Source organism: Xenopus laevis, chromosome 9_10S (genome assembly GCF_017654675.1).
Source record: "Xenopus laevis strain J_2021 chromosome 9_10S, Xenopus_laevis_v10.1, whole genome shotgun sequence".
NCBI lineage: Eukaryota > Metazoa > Chordata > Amphibia > Anura > Pipidae > Xenopus > Xenopus laevis.
In genome coordinates, this window is record NC_054388.1 from 32211326 (window position 1) to 32232875 (window position 21550).

At 41.4% G+C, this 21550-nt stretch overlaps 1 protein-coding gene and 1 pseudogene across 1 annotated transcript; one reads left to right on the forward strand and one right to left on the reverse strand.

Moving 5' to 3' along the window:
* LOC108702738 overlaps positions 1-4105 on the forward strand; it is a 40280-nt pseudogene extending 36175 nt beyond the window's left edge.
* On the reverse strand, positions 937-7967 carry LOC108702739 (serine/threonine-protein kinase N2-like). Its single transcript, XM_041578078.1, has 11 exons — positions 7952-7967; positions 7861-7880; positions 7615-7706; positions 7188-7361; positions 6848-6910; positions 6463-6539; positions 6200-6342; positions 5808-5885; positions 5523-5603; positions 5186-5361; positions 937-1039 (listed from the first exon to the last, which is right to left on the reverse strand). Exons 1-11 carry the CDS (start codon positions 7965-7967, stop codon positions 937-939), a joined length of 1023 nt encoding a protein of 340 aa, XP_041434012.1.
* Positions 7968-21550: the final 13583 nt, after the last annotated feature.

The window sequence follows — 21550 nt, forward strand, 5'->3', positions numbered from 1 at the left end:
TTCTGCCCGGTCTAAGGGAAGTTGTTAAACAGCTGCGCCTTCTGACTCGGTCTTTCCCAAGTGGCGAGGCTTTTGTTGAGCAACACAAGGAAGTGAGTGAGCGGCCGGCACTCAGGACCCATGGATTGTGCTGGCTCAGTTGTAGTGGATCAGTGGTACAAGAGAAGGCCTAGTTTAGAGCTCCTCCCCCAGGAGTGGCCCCAGAAGTGTCCGGCCGGGTGGGGGGATTTTAGGAATAGTTGGTGACACGCAATGACCCTGTAAGGCGGAAGGAGTGATTTAAAAGTCTGGGGACGAGCTACGAGGTGGGACTTGGGGTCGGCTGTTGGGGGCATCGGGGGCAAGCGCTTACCTGTGAGTCGTTTTGTACATGATCCCCACTCATCCTTAGGAGATTCAGGGGGCCCAGTGAATGAATGGGGGCTGTGAGCAAGTGGGACAGCAGTTACAACGGTGATGGAGGAGGAGGGGATTGTGCGCGATGTCTCCTGCGCGGCCGAGGAAGAGAAGCCGGCTGGAGCCGAGAGCAGAATGAGAATGGGCAGAGACACTCAGTGGATTGTGTCACGATTTAGCTGGACTGTGCACGCGCAGCAGGACTAAAATAGCCTCAGATGGGGATTTGCATAACGAACAGTTTCCAGATTTTGTCTTCTATGCAACATTTTAAATGAATTTTGCCAACATTTTTTTCTGAATTTGTCTTTAGCTCATCCTAAACCAGTCTGTCATTAGGTGCCTCTCAGCAGTACATTTGCCTCGTAATAATTGTTATGCCCTTCAGAGAAGATACCCTGCCACTTTAAAGGAGAATTCAACCCATAGCATAAAAACCCTTCCCCCCTACCCTACAAAGACCCCTCTCCCTACTCCCCCCTCAGCCTACCAGGTACACGGGGCCTAACTTTTTACTTACCCTCGGTGCATATTCTGTCCTCAGGAGTTCATGGCCGACATCTTCTTTTCTTCGTTAAACTTCGGAAGCAGACCATCGTTTTTGGTGCATATGCAGTCGGAGTAATACTCCGGTCCTGAACAACTGCACATGTGCCGAAAGTTACAAAAATTATTGGAAATTTTTGTGACATTTTCTGTGACTTTTGGAAATTTTCGGGACTTTCTGTGTATGAGCAGTTGTTCTGGACCTGAATGTTACTCCAAATGCCTATGCGCCCAAAACAACTGGCTGCTTCCAAAGTTTAATGAAGAAAAAAAGATGACGGCTATGAACTCCCGAGGACAGAATCTGCACCGAGGGGTAAGTAAAAAGTTAGGGGCATTTGCCCCAGGTACCAGGTAGGCTGGGGGGGAGGAGGGAGGGGGTCTAGGTAGGGTAGGGGGGTAGGGGTGTTTTATGTTATGGGTTGAATTCCATTTAAAGTGGGATTTCTGACTACACAGAAAACAGGGCTTATACTCTGACAATAGGCTGCTAAGTGGAAGAGTTACACTGAGCTTAACTCCAATTAAAACAATTTTGGAGAAAATGTGGTTAAAATGTAGTTTTCTTCTCCTTTTTATATTTTAAAGACATATTCACAAAAGTGTCTGTAAACTGTTCTTACTTTCACCAGAATATGGAAAGTGTAGGCTGAGTCAGTATTTTTTCAGAATTCTGTTTGTGAATATGGAGATTATATTTACACCAGTTTTAACACCATTGCAGCACTTGAAGAGGGACAACATGTTATGATAGTATAACAGATTGTATGTATCAAAATTATATATATATATATATATATATATATATATATATATATATATATATATATATATATATATATATATATATATATATATATATAAACAGGATTTTGGTGCCAGTACTAGGGGCAGTTTAGGAAGGGTGTTTCAAAGGCCTCAATTTCTTATCCCAAACTTTGTATCCACCCATATGTTCATGTGTTTTCTCCTTCACACTGTATTATTTCCTTGTGTGCAGAAAGATGTGTTTCAAACACCTCTGTGTGTTTCTTATGGTCTTAATCAGAGATATAGCTATAGGGCACACAACTTGTACACTATAATGTAGATTTGGGAAGCACTCACAACAGCAGGGATGACTGCAATTAAGCTTGAAAAAGGGCCTGTGAGCCCAAAACATGTCGTGTGGATGCACAATAAAAGCTTAATTGCAGTTATCCTGCTGTTGTGAGTGCTTCCAAAATCTACATTATATTGTATGAACATCCTCCCGCGCCCAGACATTTAAGCGAAATTAAAGACCACTGGGTGTTTTTATGGTCACTAACTAGCCCAGGCTTTTATAATGTGTGTGTTGGAGACTTTATTTAAGAGGGGGCTGTTTTCACCTTTGGACTTAATTTCTAGAAATGTCTTAGTTGGCATTGTTTACTATTGTGTAATATAGTTTTAGAGCAATGTAATAATGCAGTCTGTGACCACTTTATACAGTGCCAGCTGCAACAAGCACATTTTCATAGGCCACTCATTGAAGTAGTGATTCTTCACTTTCATCCTGGGGCTGCCTCGCTTGGGGCCAGCTGGGAACTTCTGCTTCAGCTTCCGGGTCACTTCACTGGGGTGCTCAACCCAGCACACTCTTCCATTTGGATTACACGCTATATAGTTCAGGGTGCGCTCACCTGGTCTAGCCCCCTTCTCCCTGCTATTAAAGGTGATTGGTCAATGTAGCTATCTCTACCCTGTGTAGCTCAGGTACCACCTCTTAAAGGTACAGAAACAGTTTATCACTCAAGCTCTGCTAGAGCTCATTCAAGGTACTGTATGCCTATTGCAGTGAAGGAAAATGAGCTCAGGACCTTCTCTTGGTAAAGAGAGCTAAGGATACAGGCTTGCCTCTTTCCTTAAACCCAATGCCTACTCTGTGTTTGCACCTTAGCTTCCCTGTGCCAGAGGAGAGTTTTCACTCTCTTCTGGCACAGGGCAACAAAGGTGCAAACACAGACTCAATACCAACAAGTAGAAGCAGTTTAACTTAAAAACATACTGCACACCTTTCATATTTACAAAGTCTCCTATGACTTTTTTTTTTTGTTTTGAACTCTACCCATTCTTTCCAACCACAACTTTCAAACCCTGCATGTGACATGGTGAGCCGGCCAATCAGGGTAGGTTATGGGAGAAGGGGCTGGTGGTAGATTAGACACCTGCCAAAAACCTGAGCATCCCCTATCAGACATTCACTGCCTGGTCGATGGGAATCCCAGAATATGAACCCCCATGTATTTTAAAAGGGGAGTGGATTTGACACATAAAAATTCATTAGCTGTGTGCCACAAATCCAAAGGATTTCCCTATAACTCTGTTATGCAAATGGATTCTGTGCATTATTGCTCACCTACCAATATTTTGTGTTAATAGGAGAAACAACTGCATAGTAACTCTACAGGGATAGAGTTTTTAGGCTTTGTACCCACAGGCATCTTCACATCTGACAATGAATGTTTTGTTGTGCATGTTAACATTCACTGATTTGGGCTCAGGTCTGGAGAGTGAGGAAAGGTGAGAGCCAGTTTGCTCATGTGCATTATATTCCCTATGGGAATGGCACCTGATCAGCTAGACTATGAAAGGGAGAGTGGGATCCATTCCTTATTCTGAATACAGCTGCAGCATTTCACAATTTAGATATCCTTATGTCCTTAAATACATTCACAATTTTGTCTTGTGCTTTTACATCTCTTTTATAAGGATTTACTCTTACTGTGATACATTCAAGTGTCACACTAAACCCTGAGTTTATTTTACTAATGTTGTTTTTTCTCTTCCCCAGCTTTTTGATGCGTGCATGTACCAGCAGGTGCACTGAGCATTTAACCTTCATACCATGATGATGAATGGTGAGAGAATGCAAAGAATAACCATTATAAACAAAATCTCCGGCCCAGTGTCATAATGCTTGGTGGAGCAGTCAGGTAGGACTGGTGTCACTCACAGGTACTGAACCTTTCAGTGTTTCTTTATTGCAAGCCATTTTCTTACTCCCTCCCCCCCTCTATTAACATAGACAGACCAATACCCAGAATAAAGATACACACAGTGACATGGAAGTTAATTAATTATGTAACAATGTATTTATTATTGATAATAATTAAAGAACTAAGCTTTTTTTGATCCTGAGGAAGGCGAAAAACCTCTGAGAAACTAGAGGAAAAAATTCCTTCCTGACTCCTTAAGGGCAATCGGATTTGCTCCCAGGATCAATGCGCCATATTTAATTAAGGGAAATAGGGTAAGGGAAACAGAAAGGAATATGGCAACATGCACATGAGCGCCTTTAGGCTGCTAGGTGAACGCTGCATTCTGTTCCATTCCATTGGACTCCACCTAGCCTGTAGACCCGGCTTCTACAGTCTGAGGGATGGAGTGAAAAAGAATGCAGGGTCTACCGAGTGGCTTAAGGGGGCTTCTGTCTATGAAACCATATTTTAGATGGAAAGGGAGGCACTGCTAGTTGAAGGATGGGAAATTAAAAGCAATTTGGCAGCATACACATGAGCACCATTTAACTGCTAGGTGAATGCTGCATTCCATTTCATTCCATTTGGACCTCAAGCACCCTGCAGAACCCGGCTTCTGCACACTGAGGGATGGAGTGAAAAGTAATGTAGGGTCTACCGAGTGGCTTAATGGTGTTCCAGTTTATGATACCATATTTTATATAGAAAGGGGAGGCACCGCTGGTATAACTATGATATAAGGGGGTGCTGGTGTAACTATGATTTAAGGGGGGGTCAACGCTGGTGGTATTATGGTGGAAGGAAAAGAAATAGAAAGCAATATGGCAGCATACACATGAGCATCATTAAGCTGCTTGGTGAATGCTGTATTCTATTCCATTCCATTAAACCCCAGCTGCCCACAGACCCCGGCGTCTGCACACTGAGGGATGGAATGAAAAGGAATGCTGGGTCTACCGAGTGGCTTAAGTGTGCTCCTGTTTATGATACCATATTTTCGTTTGAACTGGGGGAGCACCGCTGGGGAGCTATGGTGGTAGAAGGAGGGGCAACGCTGGTGGAGCTGTAGTGGAAGGAGGAGGGGCACCGCTGGTGGAGGTGGAAGAAGGAGGGGCACCGCTGGTTGAGCTGTGGTTCAAGTTGGGGGAACCACTGGTCCTACTGCAGAGGAAGGAAGGGAAATACAAATCAAGATCTCACGCTGATGATTTTGGCATTGCAGGTTGATCCTGGAACTCTACATTGCGGTATAATCAAAGCTCCTAAAGGCTTCCACAATCTCCTTTTCCATTGCCAAGGAACCCTCGGAGGGAGGAGTTAGAACTAGATGTTGATCTCCATCCTCAGAAAGTCTAACATCCTCAGGTATGAACGGGGGCTGCACTTTTCTCTCTATCAAAGCCATCCAGTCAATGCTCTGGTTAATAGACAATATAAAAACATTCATTATTAATTATTACTTAGCATATTTACACTTTTATTTAAAATATGTTTGATTAGCATATAAACATTGGGAGTACATCTGTACCTTTAGTTCATTTCTGTAGCTACCAAAATTTGACTGAAATATAAACTTACTCGAAAGAAGTAATGATGCATAAGATCACATGCATCTTCCTCACTTGAGCCCAGCCGCTTCAATGGGTCCCGCTGTAAGAGCTACAAAGAAAGAGAATGATTGACATTAGAAACATTAGCAGATAAGCTCTGTTGCAGCGCTGTGTGACTATATGGCTATAAAGGCTAAAAGTTAGACTGCACAACTTGGAAGGAAGTGATTTAAGGGATGCAAGGATAGCGCTACCTGTTCATGAATTACTGATTAAACCACAGCTTGCGCTCTTAACTTATTGAGTAACTTACCCCTGATATTAAGTTGACTGCATCTCCTGCCAGGAACATCGGGACGACTAAACCAGTAGATGGTCTCAGCATTGGTCTCTGCAACGTGGAACATAAGAAAGTTATCTGTTACTATAGTTTATAGAACTAATCAGGTGTAAGTGACTAAGATGGCTGCAAAACCTATTGCTACATACATTAAGGGGTTTTTGTAAGGATAGCTTGTAGTGGGCATATCTCAGGATACCATGAAATAATTATATTCCCTACAAATGCAATCAATACAAAAGTGCTGCCACACAAACAACTTATTGCTCTGTGGCCATATGTAACTAATATAGCTGATGCTTGATGTTATTTCCAAGTTAATAAACAGTTGTCTATTCAGTCGAGTTATTAAGCTTTCTACTTACCTCCCCAACTAGCATCTCATAGATTACAATGCCCAGAGACCACCAGTCGACAGATCTTGAGTATGGCTCCCTGGCGAGGATTTCTGGAGCCATGTAGCCAAAAGATCCTTTCAGGCTACTTGTTCGGCCTTCGTAGCCAATTCCTAAAAAAACAGTTATTGTAAGTAAACTGATGATCAGTTGGGGCTTATTTATCTATATCGATTCAGTTTAATAATGAAACTGAACCTTTTTTTGACGTGTTAGTTTATGAGAATCCTTACCGTCTTTGCTCAGCCCAAAATCAGCCAGTTTAACGTATCCACCGCTGTCTAAGAGCAGGTTTTCCGGCTTGAGATCTCTGTATTAAAACAACAGCAAAAGTTAGCAAAGTACAACATATCTGGGACACTGTGACAAAAGGGGAAATAATTAGTGATGTAGAGTGAATAATACAACTCATTTTGTCAAATATAAGGATATTATAAGTCACTGAGTAGATCCTTTTAAAAAGCACAAGGGTGAAGTTCTCTTGCTCTTGTGGACATGCTCTACAGGGGATATTAATATTGGCTTCTATTCCTTTGTCTGATATGTTTAGCAGTAATGCTCACTTACATTTTATATTGCAAAATGTTTCATATACATGACAATAATAAATATACTTACCGGTGTATGATGTCATTTTCATGTAAGTAGGAAATGGCCATCAGGGTGCAAGCAGCATAGAACCTGCAAAGAGACTCCCATCATTAGGTTATTGAATACAGAGTCATATATTTGTGCAGTGTATCTCTGTCTAAATTTTACTGGCTCGCTGTGAGTCAAGAGACCCACTTACTATCATGGTATGTTCTCCACTTAAATAAATGTTGTGTATTTCCAAATAATGATGTTTTCTTACATCCTCTTGCCTTTGTTAGATAAACAAGGAGCCAGACCCCATATACTATTTACTTTGTATGAATGGCACCCGCATGACTCTAGGTAAAGGTTCATTTGTACTTACATAGCTCTTGGTTGTTCAAATGCACCTTCCCTCTGCAGGTATGTCTTTAAGCAGCCGCCAGCAACGTGCTCCATCAGAAAGAATAGATGGTATTCTGACTGGAAGGTGGCGTGGATATCCACAATGAAAGGGTGGTCAGCAACGGCGAAAGCAACCCGTTTCTCTAGCAAGATCCTGAACATTAAAAGCATTTATTGTCAAAACAAGCTAGTAGGAAAAGTGTCTCTCTGCCCATATGAGCCCTATTCTTGTCTTAGATTATTTAGTGTAGTACTAATAGGAGATGTTAGTGCAAGTCCCAAGACACATCACTAGTTTGGCATTGCTTTTATTATCAGGGTAATCTCTGAGTGCTATAGCTGTTTGAAAGGGACATGGGTAAGTAACAAAACCAACCATGCTAAAATGATCATTTCCATAAACTGACCTTTCAATGCCCCTTGAGGTGGTGATGCTCTCTTTTTTCAATATTTTCAGGGCATAGGATCTTTTGGTTGCCACGTGTTCAACAAGGAGAACCTGGAATAAGAGAGAATCTCAGGAAACGCAGTAAGATACATGCAGAACATCCATACCCCTTTCGGGGCATTGCAAGGTAACAGAACTAACTGTTTAGCCACTGTTCTTGCATGTGCCAATAGTCATCCTAATTATGGATTAAGTTTAATATTACCTTGGCAAATCCGCCCTCGCCTAGGAAACCACGTTGATTGAAGTCTTGCAGTGTGTAATTGGTTAACTGCAAAGCCCTGAAAAAGAAATACCCAAAATGAAACTCATTTTTATTTCAAATGAAATGTTAATAGTATCATCATGTTCAGGTTGCATCTTACTGTGGGTCCTTTGTCACTGCCAGTGGAAATCCTTCTGCTGCGTTATCAGGTGGAGTTGGGCTGATGTTCTCTTCAACCACAGATATCTCACTATAAGGAAAAAGTAAGTTTGTTATTTTGCTTTTCTTTTTACCCTTAGCAGATTCATTCTCCATAATACTCAATAGCACAGCACCCCATAGCCATAATTCATAGGCGGCTTTGTGCTACTGAATTATGTATTGTGTAATCTCCCAGCCCAAGTGCAGGTGCATTTTACCATCTGTCCTCTTCTGTACCAATCTAATACTTTACTTTAATTAGAAGAAAAATCCTGTTATTGTGAAGATTTTATTGCTCTTATTTGATGAAAGTATGGGGTAGGCATTAAATCTGGTCTCAAATAAACTCCATAATATCCTCACCTCTCTGATGACTCTTCAGGCACCTCTTCTACCTCTGGCACTGGTTCTTCAGTGGATTCGTCATGTTGATGCTGCAAACAAGGGACAATTGTGCAATGAATGAACGTGGGATCACATGGATATGATAAAAGCAATGTTTATGTTCTGGCCAAGAAATGAATGGCATCAGTATAAAATACTCACTTGGAAAGAATCACTGGCAAGTTCTGAAATAACCTGAACCTCAGGTGCGCTGACCTCATCTGCTGGGAGGTTTACACCAGAGTCACTAGCAGTCTCCACTGCTGCATCTAAAGACACAGTAAATAAACATAGTGAATGAATTTTCAAATATAAAAACTTTCTTGAACCTAAGGCTTAAGGATGTTTCCTGATTTGGTAAGATGCTATTAATAATCAGTGGTTTGAAAAGTACATGCAAAAGCCATAAAAGTCATCTATAGTTCTGTGGGGCTTAAGGTGCCCATACACTGAGAGATCCGCTCGTTTGGCAATATCGCCAAACGAGCAGATCTCCCTACGATATGCCCACCTTGAGGTGGGCAATATCGGGCTGATCCAATCGTGGGCCTTAGGGCCCAACGAGCGGATCCTAATGATGCCTAACGGGCGGTCGGATCGCGGGGCCGCATCAACCAATAGATGCGGGCCCGATGCAACGGGATTTTTTGTCCCATCCGATCGAGATCTGGCCGACTTTCGGCCAGATCTTGATCGGTGAAGCCAGTCGGGGGGCCCCATACACGGGCCAATAAGCTGCCGACACGGTCTGTCGGCAGCTTTTATCGGCCCGTGTATGGCCACCTTTAGTCTAATGTCCATGAAGGGGTAGTGGATGGGATGTTAGGATGACACACATTACTCCATATAATGCCAATAGAAAAGAGGCTAGAGCCTGTTATGACTCACCTGGAACATGCTCTGCTTCCCTCCGAGCTATCTCCTTATTGAGCTTGAAGAGAGAGGAGTAAAGGGCTTTCAGCCTCTTCTCACTGCTCTTCCTCAGCTCCTTCATCAGGGCTCTGGTCTTCCTGTCCTTGATGGCATGGTATAGATTTTCGGCCCCTGCTGCTATCTTCATCTCCTTCTGGATGACTCCCACCAGCTCCTGCTTCATTCCTAAAAGTGAGACACTTACCTGGGGCTCACACGCATCAAAAGACTGTTTGATGTCGACAGTCTATCGAGAATGGGAAAAAATTAAGAAACAATGATCAAGTGCTTGCAAATTATATTGAATATTGAACAATGAAACATGATATTTGTGGAGAACATCAGAAAAATATAACAACTGTTTGTCAAATGGGTTTATGAAATATTTCTTGCAATCTAAGGAATTTTCTCTTTCTATCTGTTGGTAAGGTCTCTAATCGTCAGGCATGAAGCGACAGCTTGATATTTCCATCTGCCTTACCTCAGAATGCCGGTGCCGACGCAAGATGTTAGAATGTCCGGCACCCATCTTGATGCTCCTGTATGAGAAAAAAAAGGTTGGTGTAAGTGGCTGCTTCAGTGGAGATAGAGAATACAACTGTTTGTAGCTGCTGGTAAACTACAAGCTCAAGACAAGCACCTCTCTGTAACCTCACTGCTACACATCTGAGCAGGTAGGGAAAGGGAAGTTGATATGGGCAAAGTAGTAATTTTATGACATTTTCACACTTCTTATCCCATTTGTTTAAATCAGTACTAGTATTATTTCTTTACAGCCCATCTACTATTCATGTCCTAATTTTATTTCCAAACTGGTGTGTGGTAGTTATGGTAATTAAACTATAGCAACTAGACAGCAGCTGCAAAAGTCTTTGCGTGACCAAACAAAACATTTCTTACTTTTTTCTGTTTAAATTCTTCCTGATTCCCATTTACAATTACACATTGTAATAATGCCACCTACATGGCCAGTTAGTGTTATTAGTGCCACCTACATGGCCAGTTAGTTTACCCCTGGAATTGTGGAAAGCAAACTAAGTCCTGCCCTGGGGTCTCTAAGCCCCTGTCTTACAAATATAAATGTGGGAATATTAAATAATGGCTGGGACTAAAACTATATTGAGCAACATGGCAATGTCTACAGCCAAGAGTGATACCTTACCCATATTATAGGGGGGGGGGAATGCTGCCAAGAAAAGGTAGTTCGAATTGTATTGTATAATGTCATGATCTGGGCTGGCTGTGATAAGACTACAGATCCCATCATGCATTGAGATTCATTTGTCCTATTAATGCAGAGATCATCCCTGTATGTACCCAATGTGCCTGCTTCCCATAACCAGCTGTGCTATGATTCGTGCTCCTGCGCCATAACACAATAAGTCCTAATGCTAGGCATTTTTTTCTGACATTTACTACTTTTGTTTCTATTGCAGCCCTTTTCTTATATATGATCCACGCCAGTGCTGATGCTAGTGACAGTTGCTTTTAACAGTTGCTTTTGACAGTTGGTAGGATGAGTGGGACCCTAGATGTCAAGTCACAGTTGGCATTTATAACTAAAGAGCGGCTTAATAAAAGTTCAAAAGTAGCAATAAATATACAAGGAATATAAAATACACATTGGCTTAGAGTTATAACTCATAGGGGATGCTGGGAATTGTAGTTCAGCTGTATCTAGAGAAGCACCGGTTTAGCTTTAGGGTCAGTGAGGTTTTGCTAGCAGTTACATAAAAAGGTTGAACTTGATGGACTTGTGTCTTTTTTCAGCCTCATCTACTTTGTAAAACATTTTACAGAAGTCAAATGCAGGATCCTTACCTTCCTCCAATTGACCCTCAATGGGTTGGGCAGGTTGTTGTTATTCTTCTGCCTTTTGATGTTAAAAAAGATTTTTCTTTCTTCTTCAAGTCACTGAGAATTTGATGGAAATCTCTAAAAAATCTCTAAAAATCGCAAATCGCTTTATGGGAAGAGAAAAATAGAGAGGAGAATTTGTGAGCTGAGCCCTCTCTGCCATATATATCTGTATATACTGGGTTCCCTTTCACTATGTTTCCCAATTGTACTGCACTACTGAATATGCTTGCCCCTCTATAAATAACCAGTAACACAAATCAGTAGCAGATTTAATAGAATGAAGCTGATTAGGAGAGATACAAAAGGTTGGTGCAATCAAGGACCCTGGACACCCCTGCCACCCAAGTGTGGATCCTGGTTACCAAATACACATGTAGGGGGGACTTTACAGAGTAATAGCTAAAAACCCTTTTTGGGTGTTGGTGATTGACATAGAAATGAATTGTTGTGATTGGGATTCTTATGTTGGCCATACACAGGCAGGCATACGTACAATAGCAGGCAATGGGGGTCAATTTTGAGAGCTTTTGGTACCAGGGGTAGTTTTGGGTGGTTTGTCCTCATTCCCCTAAGCTTCCATAAATCATGTGGGCAAACCAATCCTAATTCCCCTTTTGTAATATGTCATATTCCCCCCCAGATTCTGTAGTAGTTCCACTTACCTCTGAATCCTGAACGGAAATAACTGCCATCCATACCTGAGCCCTCAAGTTAACTTCCCTGGCAACTTTCATCCAATCAGAGCTTCCCTGGGAGTGATGTCATACTGAGCTAAGTCATGGCATCCCAGTCACTGGCAGCCAATCACATGCTCAGGTACATATGTGACATGTGACCAGTCAAACTTGTGCTCAATGAAACAGAATCAAACCTAAGCAGCTTTAGAACCAGGGCCATCATCAAAACTCATGGGGCCCCTGACTAGACTCCCCAATCTCCACTGATGGTTGTCCTGCTTAGATCTCCTCTGTCTGGTGGCCCACCAGCTGTATACTGAACTACAACTCAGATACTGCTTGTCACAGGGAATGCTGGGACTTGTAGTTTGGCAATGGCTAGACAACTACAAGTATCATCACCAAGTCAGCCAGAAGTATTCTATAAGGAATTCGATTTTTTTATTTCAGTTTATATCCGATTTGCAGCTCTGTATGTTTGACTTTCAATAGGCTTCGTGTTTCTAAGGCTCTCACCTCTTAGCAACCAGGGAATGGCTTTAATAGTCATAGCTAGACATAGTATCCTTGGAAGTTTGCAGGTTTCCAGTTTATATGCAGCTGTGATCACATGGCTACAGACTGGGATTAGACTTGCAGCCACTGCATTTGCATTTTGATTCTCAGAGTCACTGGCCCCCAGTTTCCCTCAGTGCACTCTCATGTCTATATTTAGGGCTGTTGGTATTTGATGGGATGTACACTGGCCCCTCTTTTCTCCTTGATCTCCTGAGGGTTTGTTTCCCCTATTAACCCCCCTGCCAGTAACACGCAGCTTTAGGGTAATGACACAGAAGGGGATTCTGTACCAGCCAATCACATGTGAGCTACATGTGACACAGAACCAAGGCCACCATCATGGGGTCCCTGATTGGACTTCCCCCCCCCCATTCCTACTCATGTTTCCCAGATCACTGCACTAAAAGGTTCCTTTGGTTGACTTCTGTACTTTATTGGCTAGTATCTTGTCACACCTGCACGTGGCTCCTTTTATAACCTAGCCACTTATTAATAAGAGGGATTTAAAGCACTGACAGATGTAAAGCCATGCACTTTAAACCCTCTGTGTTAATGTATTTCCTTGTCAGAGTGATCTATGGTCAGCAACAGAAAGATTTGTTATATCCATATTAATCTTCTCATCTGCTGCTTTATATGCCTTTTTAACAGGAAGGTTTGAGACACACATTAGAAGTATTTTTGTTTTGAAGTTACATTACATAGTTAAATTGTTTTGAAGTTAAATGACATAAATGCACAAGGCTGCAGGCTGAGTTATTCAAAGAACTCTTAGAATCTTTTAATGTATTATATGGGATTATATACTCCTACTCAGGCCCGGACTGGCTGTGGGTTCTGGCAAATGCCAGAGGGGTTGCTGTAAGGTCTCATAGACAGTCACTGTTTAGTGGGCTGGTGGGGACTCTTTGGGCCAATCTGTACTTGGAAAGCCAGGGCCTATTTTGACTCCCAGTCCAGCCCTGCCCCTACTGTAAATTATAAGGATATTAGAAGTCACTGAGAAGCTCTGTGACCATATAAAGGCACAGTATCAAAGGCAGAGAGCTTAAAACCCTGATTAAATACCTTTGTGGTATCAGGTGCTAAGCTGAAGGACTCACGCCTGCTTCCAGGGTCAAACAATCCAATTGAAACAGATTTCAGCAGCACACTGTCGATTTGAAGAAAACGTGTCATTTATTGTGTCATTCAAAAATGGGCAACGTTTCGGAAAAATTCTACAACATTTGATACAAATTTACTCCAAATGAAAAATCATTGATTGATGCAAAAGGTCACATATTCGATGTTGCTCAACACATTTTGTAAGGTAACCGCAACACATTTTGATAATAAATAATTAAGGAATATGTCAAGTATTATTGTTTTCAAAATGATTTGCAGTTACCTTACAAAATGTGTTGAGCAATATCGAATATGTGACCTTTTGCATGAATTAATGATTTTTAATTTGGAGTAAATTTCTATCAAATGATGTAGAATTTTCCAGGCAATGTTTTCCAATTTTTTCAAAAAAAAAAAAAATGTCAAATTTTTTTTTCTTGCAATTGGTCCTCATTTTTAATTTTTGCTTAGATGTTTTTACATTTTACCAATTTTTCACTTTTTCACTCGTTATAGTAGGTGATTTGTAACATGGACTATGATGGACGTTTTGAACACGATTGGACACAATGAATGATTTTTAATTCACTTGCATAAACTCTTAGGAACAATTCACCTTGCACAGGTTTAGCAATGGTTAACATGATAACCTTTTTCACGATGTCACAGGAAGGGGAGTGGCTGTTTTTTCCACACCTCCTCCTCACTCTTTAAATGTGATTGTGGGACTGTAACACTTGGCTTGATAAAGGGCCCAGGAGGCCTGAAACGTTGCCCGTTTTTGAATGACACAATAAATTACACGTTTTCTTCAAATCAACAGTGTGCTGCTGAAATCTGTTTCATATAAGGGCACAGGGCTGCAGGATGAGTTATACAGGGATCACTCATGAATTATATGTGTACCCCCCACTGTAAATTATAAGGATATTAGACAGCACTAAGGCTTTCTGTGACCATATAAAGGCACAAGGCTGCAGGCTCAGTTATACAGGGAACTCTGAATATCACTCGTATTATAAGGGATAATGTACTCCTTGCTGTAAATTATAAGAATATTAGAAGTCATGAAGGAGTTCTATGACCACATAAAGGCACAAGGTTGCATGATGAGGGTCATGGAACTCCAAGGTAACTTCTAATATCCTTATATTGGTTATATCCTAATTTACATGTCATGAAATATAACTATAAGAAAAACGAGATCCTCTGCACTCACCCCTAACAATATATTAAAGAATTTTTTTCATAAAGCTTTCCTATAAGCAAAACAGGGGTTGATTTACCATTTACAGATATGGGGTATATTATCAGGGAATAAGTCATTCAGAAAGCTCCATTTAATGAAATAATTCACATTTTTAAAAATAATTTCCATTTTTCTCTGTAATAATAATACAGTACCTTGTACTCAATCCCAACAAAGTTATCTTTATTGGATGAAAACAATCGTTTTGTTTAAACTGTTTTTGTTTTAGTAGACAAGGTATAGAGATCCAAATTTCGGAAAGACCCTTATCCAGAAAATCGTAGGTCCCAAGACTTTTGGATAACAGGTCCCATACCTGTATTACTGTATATATATTTAAGCTGCCAATCATGTCGAAGACTTTACCTCCAACTTGATTTTCCAGGGATAGAATGGCCAAATGGCCTCTGCTCTTGCATTAATGTTTGCAAATATATGAGGCTGGGGTGCAATGCTGGTGTGACATCACTAAGCACTGATAACCTATGACATCACATAGCACCATTCATGGTATATATTTTACAGGTAACCCATGGCTCTGAGTTTTAGAGGAATATAACCCTGAAAGAGATCACATTTTCAGTCATATCAGCTTGCAAACTTGTAGCTAAAAGACAAATATATATATATATATATATATATATATATATAATTACTTCAGGAGGTACCTGCACTCTTACTCAGTTCATTAACGGGTGCTTGGTCAAAGGTTGCATGTAACACCATCTCTGTGTTGGTCCATGATTTTTACTCTTGGCAGTGAGTCAACCGCGACCATGTCTGTCTCTTTGGCCCGATAAGTTGCCAATAATGTTAACTAGAATGTCTAATCTTTTCAATACTTATTCAAGCTGAGATCAATGTATGGATGGAACATGGCAGCAACTTAAGCCTTTGCCTGGATTTGTTGTTGATCAGTGTAATACACCCATTTAGCCCAGGGCAACACCCACAATCTATATCTGGAGAACATCATTATTTAAGGTAGCATCCGAAGTCTGATTACCAACCATGCTTAAAGGAGAAGGAAAGGCTAAAATTAAGTAAGCTTTCTCAGAAAGGTCTATATAAATATACCAGTAAAAACTCAAAGTAATGCTGCTCTGAGTCCTCTGTCAAAAGAAACACTGCATTTCTTTCCTTTTATTGTGTACACATGGACTTCTGTATAAGACGTCTTGTTTTTAGCTTAAACCTCCAGGGCTAGGGCTTGAGCATGCTCAGTTTGCTCCTTTCCCCCTCCCTCCTCCCCACCCTGCTGTAATCTGAGCCCAGAGCTATGAGTGAGACAGGGAGAGACTCTGGCAGGAAGTGATGTCACACCAAGCTAATATGGCAGCTGCTATCCTAAACAAACAGAGAGAGCTGTTTACTCTGGTATTGTAAAGCATTCTGCAGAATAAATAGTCTTGTAGCTTGCACTATTGTGGATAATCTATTGGCAATAAACTGTCTGCAGCTTTCCTTTAATTTAACAAAGGCCGCGCACATTTCATCTCCTAGATGGCCTGGTATGAATAGTTTCCAGTATAAGTTCACTGAGATCACTGATTGTGTTTGTTGGAAAACATTTTCATGAGCGTTTGAGGTGGCATGGGTTATTGGTTTAGCACCTGTGTTCAGATAAGGGCACTCTAAACTCTTCCTCATGTAGCTGGACCTGGCTGGAGGACCACAAGGCCAACATCCATAATATTCCATCTAGAAATGGAACAGTTGCCCATTTACCCAAAGCATTGCAGTAACAGTAACTGATTCTGCTTTCTTTTCAAGATGCAGAACTTCCCTGGAGCATGACCAAGTTTGGGCACTGTCCTACCTTCCCATAGGGATAAGAAAATGAGGTGAAATTCCAGTTCTATAAAGCAGATTACAGACAGCCAACAATGAAAGATGGTTGTAATCAGAACAGTGAAAATGTCACCGTATTAATTAGGCCACTAATAATTGGAACTAACAGGTCAGCCAGGTCAACAGAATGCAATGTACACACTAACGTGATTATTTCTTCTATATTATGTGGCTTTTCCAATAGGAGGCTGCAAATAAACTGTAGGACTGCTCTAAAACAAATGGACGCGTGCTGTGTAACATGTCGCACATCATTCACTCATTCTTCTTGCCTAGTGAAATGTGCAGACAGGGGCTATTAAAATAATTCATATTATCCGTGATTAAACCTATAATAAAAGATTTACCTGTATGTATCAAATGGCCTACCAGCACAGACATTACACAGAATCAAAATGCACTAGTTCCAGTTATGTAAAATACTTCCGTAATATTTTGTGCCATGTCAAGGAGTAGCGTTTCCAGACGAAAATCGCTGAGGGCAAAGATTGGATCAATATTCCTCATAGCAGAGTTCAGGTGAAATGAGGGGCACTGATGGATTTAGAGATATCAGAATTGCAGCATGCACAGGGGCGGTACCTGTTCTAAAAATTTCCATGATCCCTCAAGTTCTACCCCTTTGGTCCCTTCAGGATGCCAAATCAATTTGACATAGGCAGAGGGAGGTAGGCTAAAACATCGTCACCATTGACTATAGTGTGTGTCAGTTGGTGCAACTGTGCCTGAACATGGTGGAACATGAAGGTGCCCTCACACATGCAATTTAAGTGGTACAACATTGAGCATATATATACCTATAGGCACTGCCAGTGTTGTAACTATCATACAGCAGAAGGGGGGCCCTGACAATAATAGGATCTGCTGTAAAGTTCTAGTTCTGCTGTAAATGAGCAAGGTAGGCGGGGGGGGCCTCATATCTTTAACCTCTAAAGTCAAACAACAGCAGTATCCCGCATAGCAGTAGGATGACAAAAGGAGCAGATATATTAACATTAACCAGTTTGTTGTAATTAATAAGACCCTAGCCCAGTGATTCCCAACCAATGACTAGTTAGCAACATGTTGCTCATTAACCCCTTGTTATTGCTCCCAGTGACCTCAAAACGGGTGAATGTTTTGGAATTCCTGGTTTGGAGGCAAGTTTTAGCTGCATAAAAACAGGGGTACTGCCAAATACAGAAGCTTTTGCTGCTCCCCAATGTGAATGCATGTGGCTCATGGGTAATAAAAAGCTGGGGACCCCCGCTCTAGGCCATCAAAGCAGAAAAGCCCAACTGAAATCATTTCCAGTTTGACACAGAAGGGAGTGAAATGACTTTCTGACTCCAAAATGGAAATCAATCCAGTTAAGTCCAAGAATCAACATTATTTATATTAATATCAGAAAGCTTTTGGTAGTGGCCATCAAATATATGGCTGCACTAACTCCTATCACAAGTCATGAAGGATCTTGCAACCAAGCAAGAAAACGCAGCAGGTCAGAAGTCAATGAGGGAGAAAGGAAAATATTGAAGTTGAGCAACAAGAGCCAGGAACAAATCCCTAGCAGACTGGGAATTCCATGCACCTCAGAGCAGGGTATTTAGGATGTGAATTAACAGAACACTCTTTCCACCTACTTTGGCAGTTACTCTTAGATTAATTGTGTGGATACATTTTCTTGGTTGCTAGGGTCAATGAGCCCAGCAACAGGATATTACATTAAATGGCAGAAAGACAGAAGATCTGCATAAATATCATTAAAAACACACAAAGGGAAAACTAACAAAGTGTCTTAGAATGATTATGCTTTCATTATAGTAAAAGTGATCTTCAAGTTGAATTATCCATGGCATATAGAATTTAGCTACAATCCTTTCCTCTCCTCAGTTTCAAACTCATGTTCGACAGACACAAACTGTCTTTGGTGTTCGTTGAACATGAGCTTGAGATGGGTTGTCTCTGTATTTTTATACAGTATCACATTGCATAATAAGTAATGCATTCACTATGAAGACTCTGTCCTGGTGGGGTTGTCGTTCAATTGTGAAGGTTAGGAGCAGTTGATATCCGGTAGAGTGAGCCCACATGCAGGGAATCTGCAAACCGGTGTATCCAGAGGAACCGTTCTGGCTGCGGCTTACAAACAATTGGGAAATTTTGGAAACTGACTTCACCATAGCTCATAGTACAAGTTGATCCAGGGACTGGTCCGATTGCTATTTCGGACTTTTTCAGGGCTGGGTTAGCTTCATAGAGAAGAAATAGTGTTTCTGCACTATAGCTGATACATTGGTAATAGTGATGTCCGGGTCTGGTAAAACCCGACCCACAACCGGCCTCCCTCCACAAACTCCCACCCGAGCCCGACATCTGGGTTCTTTTATAGACCCGTACCGCAAATGATGTCACAAAAGGGGCGGGCGAGCGAGCAGGCGCGTGGCTATAAAACCAGAACGCAGAAGTCGGAAGCTGGCAGTCCACGGATAATTACAACGTATTCACGTAACAGCTCACAATTACGTAGGGTAATCCAGAAACACTGGAGAATTTTGGGACTGGATCCTAAACTGAAAGATATTTTGCCTACACAACCCAACTTTCCATACAAGAGGGGTCCTAGTTTGGGATCCATTCTGTCCACACATTGGCTAATAACTGAGGGTTGCTATAGATGTGGTGGAACTCGTTGCGGCACCTGTCGCTACATGAGGCCATCTAAAACATTTAAAGGCAGGCGAGATTCCAAATCATACAATATTCAGTTTTATGCCAATTGTGGGACCAGCAACATTATTTATTTAGTCACCTGTGAATGTGGTCTCCAATATGTTGGCAAAACAACTAGACCTTTCAGGAAGAGACTCTCTGAACATCTGGGGTGTGTAACACGTCGTTATTGTAGTTCTGCAGTTGCTAAACATTTGATTGAGTGTCATAATAGTGTTCTATGTGTCCATGTTCAGATTATTGATAGGGTGATGTTAGGGGTACGTAAAGGCACTACCACTTCTTAGGAAAGAGGCTATGTGGATATACAGGTTGGGTACTGTGGCCCCAAATGGACTCAATAGGGAATTGGAGCTAAATTGCTTCATTGACCGTTAGGGATGTGAATAGACTACTTGGGCCCAACTTGCTTTTGCCCTGTACTCCCCTGTACGCCCCCTGTTCTATTTTCAACTTCTCCTCTTTTTTCTTTTCATTTCCTGCCTTTTCCTAATCTACGTTGTATGGATTATAATAGTATTGCAAAAATATTCGAATGATAATTGTTTTATACGTATAATTATATACATATATACCGCTGTATTTTTCATTTGTTTCTCCTGTTTTTCAGTTATTTCAGCTATATTGATACATTGTTATTTTGATATTGTAACATATCCGGTGAAGTCCGTTTGCAAAATTTCCGAATTGGGGTTGTCGTTCAGCAGACAAGGTCTGAGGCATTATGGGTATTCAAGTTTAACCACAGCTGGGGACCCGAGACTTGTTTTTTTTTAGACTTTTGCACCCTTATTTCTTCTTTACAATGTTATATAAAAATAACTACAACTTCCAGAACCTTTACATAGCAGTATACGTGAAACTGAGAGACAGGGAGTAACATGGTAATTTACGCAGTGGCACTAAGGCAAAGTCAGTGCAAACCTCTATAACTTCCCCCTAATTTCACTGAAGCTGCAAAGACTGGACGTTAGCGCTACTGACTACTTAACCCTGCTATTGCACAACTTTCTTTTATTGTTACCAATTAGTGATGTGCGGGCCGGCCCGCGGGTTGGTCAAGTTTGTGCCAACCTTGCACCCCAATTTGCAGGTGCCAAGTCCGTGTTGAGTTCTTCCTACTGCTCTCCTTACACTGCCAGCTTCCGACTTCTGGCTTCTGGTTTTATAGCCACGCGCCTGCTCGCCACCTCTTTTGTGACATCATTGGCGGCACGGGTCTATAAAGGAACCAAGATGTCGGGCTCGGGTGGGCGTTTGTGGAGGTAGGCTGGGTGTGGGTCGGGTTTTACCAGACCCGGACATCACTATTACCAATGTATCAGCTATAGTGCAGAAACACTATTTCTTCTCTATGAAGCTAACCCAGCCCTGAAAAACTCCAAAATAGCAATCGGACCAGTCCCTGGATCAACTTGTACTATGAGCTATCTTCCATAACCCTGTATTCCCTCACTTGCTAAAAAGCCATCCAACCCCTTCTTAAAGCTATCTAATGTATCAGCCTGTACAACTGATTCAGGGAGAGAATTCCACATCTTCACAGCTCTCACTGTAAAAAACCCCTTCCGAATATTTAGGCGGAACTTCTTTTCTTCTAATTGGAATGGATGACCTCGTGTCAGCTGGAAAGACCTACTGGGAAATAAAGCATTAGAGAGATTATTATATGATCCCCTTATATATTTATACATAGTTATCATATCACCCCTTAAGCGCCTCTTCTCCAGCGAGAACATCCCCAATTTGGCCAGTCTTCCTCATAGCTAAGATTTTCCTTCCCTTTTACCAGCTTAGTTGCCTTTCTCTGTACCCTCTCTAATACAATAATGTCCTGTTTGAGTGATGGAGACCAAAACTGTACAGCATATTCTAGATGGGGCCTTACCAGTGCTCTATACAGTGGAAGAATGACCCCTGTTTCTGTGACTCTATGCCCCTTTTAATACAGCTCAAGACCTTATTTGCCCTTGATGCTGCTGACTGGCATTGCTTGCTACAGCCAAGTTTATTATCTACAAGGACTCCAAGGTCCTTTTCCATAATAGATTTGCTTAGTGCAGTCCCATTAAGGGTATAAGTGGCTTGTATATTTTTACATCCCAGGTGCATGACTTTACATTTATCAACATTGAATCTCATTTGCCACTTAGCTGCCCAGATTGCCAGTTTGTCAAGA